General features: G+C 39.8%; 1 protein-coding gene across 1 annotated transcript in view; it reads right to left on the bottom strand.

Moving 5' to 3' along the window:
• TTLL5 (tubulin tyrosine ligase like 5) overlaps positions 1-1,026 on the bottom strand; it is a 127,244-nt gene that overhangs the window by 108,298 nt on the left and 17,920 nt on the right. The window contains 2 exon segments of the mRNA XM_019615757.2: positions 1-75; positions 398-467. The exon segment at positions 1-75 is cut by the window's left edge and continues 3 nt beyond it. Of these exon segments, the coding sequence (XP_019471302.1) occupies positions 1-75; positions 398-467 (145 nt within the window).

Genomic DNA, 1,026 nt, shown 5'->3' with positions numbered 1-1,026 from the left:
CCTCATAGAGATAGATGACAAGTGGATCATAGGATGTAACCAGAACATACAGGCGCACATTCAAAATTTGAAATACTGAAATGAAGTTGTCAGAAGTCAGTGACTGCAAATACCTTTCATATATCATAACCAGTTGAGAAAATACAACAGACTTTAAAAGCAATGGAGGAATAAACCATTACCTGCTGCTGACATATGATGCTTGAAGCCTTTCTAACTGAAAAAGCTTTCCCCAAATTTTCTAAGGAATTTTTCCATTTACTTTTTTTTTTTCTCCTCCTGGTACTAGCGTAAGATAGACGACTCAATCAACTAAATTCCTGCAAAGGTTGCAGAGCTCTTCAGTTCCTAGAAAGAAGAGTGCATGAAAGCAAGAGCAATTCTGAAGCATACTCACCATCTATGAGCAGGGGGTTGCTGATGTAACGAGAAACCAGGATGTTGTCTTCCAATACAATCTGATTTGGCTACAAAAGAATAGAGAATCCAAGAGTGAGAAAATCAGGAGGCTCAACGAGTAACAAGATCACAAGATCAAACCTACCAATTTTCCTTCCAGCTTCCACCTCCTAAAACCACTTTGTATCAAGTGTTATGTCAGAGGGTGGGGGAGGGGGGGGTAATACGACCATAAACACCTCCCCTCACAAAACAACAATGAAAAACCAACAGTCAGTCACAAAACACTTTCAGTAATGAGATCCTAACAAGAAGCCTGAGAATGATTACATTAAAAAGACCACCGAATCTCCCAGTGAAGTACTCCTTAGAGTGAACTGCAGGTTTAACAGCCCCATGGCAAAATAACATAAAAGAGGCAAGAGAAAGAAAATGAGAAATGCCTGCTGTTGTCTGTTTCCTAAGCACTTAAGCAGACACATAGAGGAGGGATTTACTTACAAGGCTCAGGAAAGAATGTTACTATCACTAGTGAAAGTGTCACAGGTGAAGAAAATGACTCCTCAGCTTGTGATCTTTATGACTAGTATCCAAGCCTTTTGACTGCATGAGTAGATAGCTTCTACT

The sequence above is a fragment of the Meleagris gallopavo genome, chromosome 5 (genome assembly GCF_000146605.3).
Source record: "Meleagris gallopavo isolate NT-WF06-2002-E0010 breed Aviagen turkey brand Nicholas breeding stock chromosome 5, Turkey_5.1, whole genome shotgun sequence".
Lineage (NCBI taxonomy): Eukaryota > Metazoa > Chordata > Aves > Galliformes > Phasianidae > Meleagris > Meleagris gallopavo.
The sequence above is the reverse complement of the archived record's forward strand: the minus strand, read 5'-3'. Positions and strand labels throughout refer to the sequence as shown.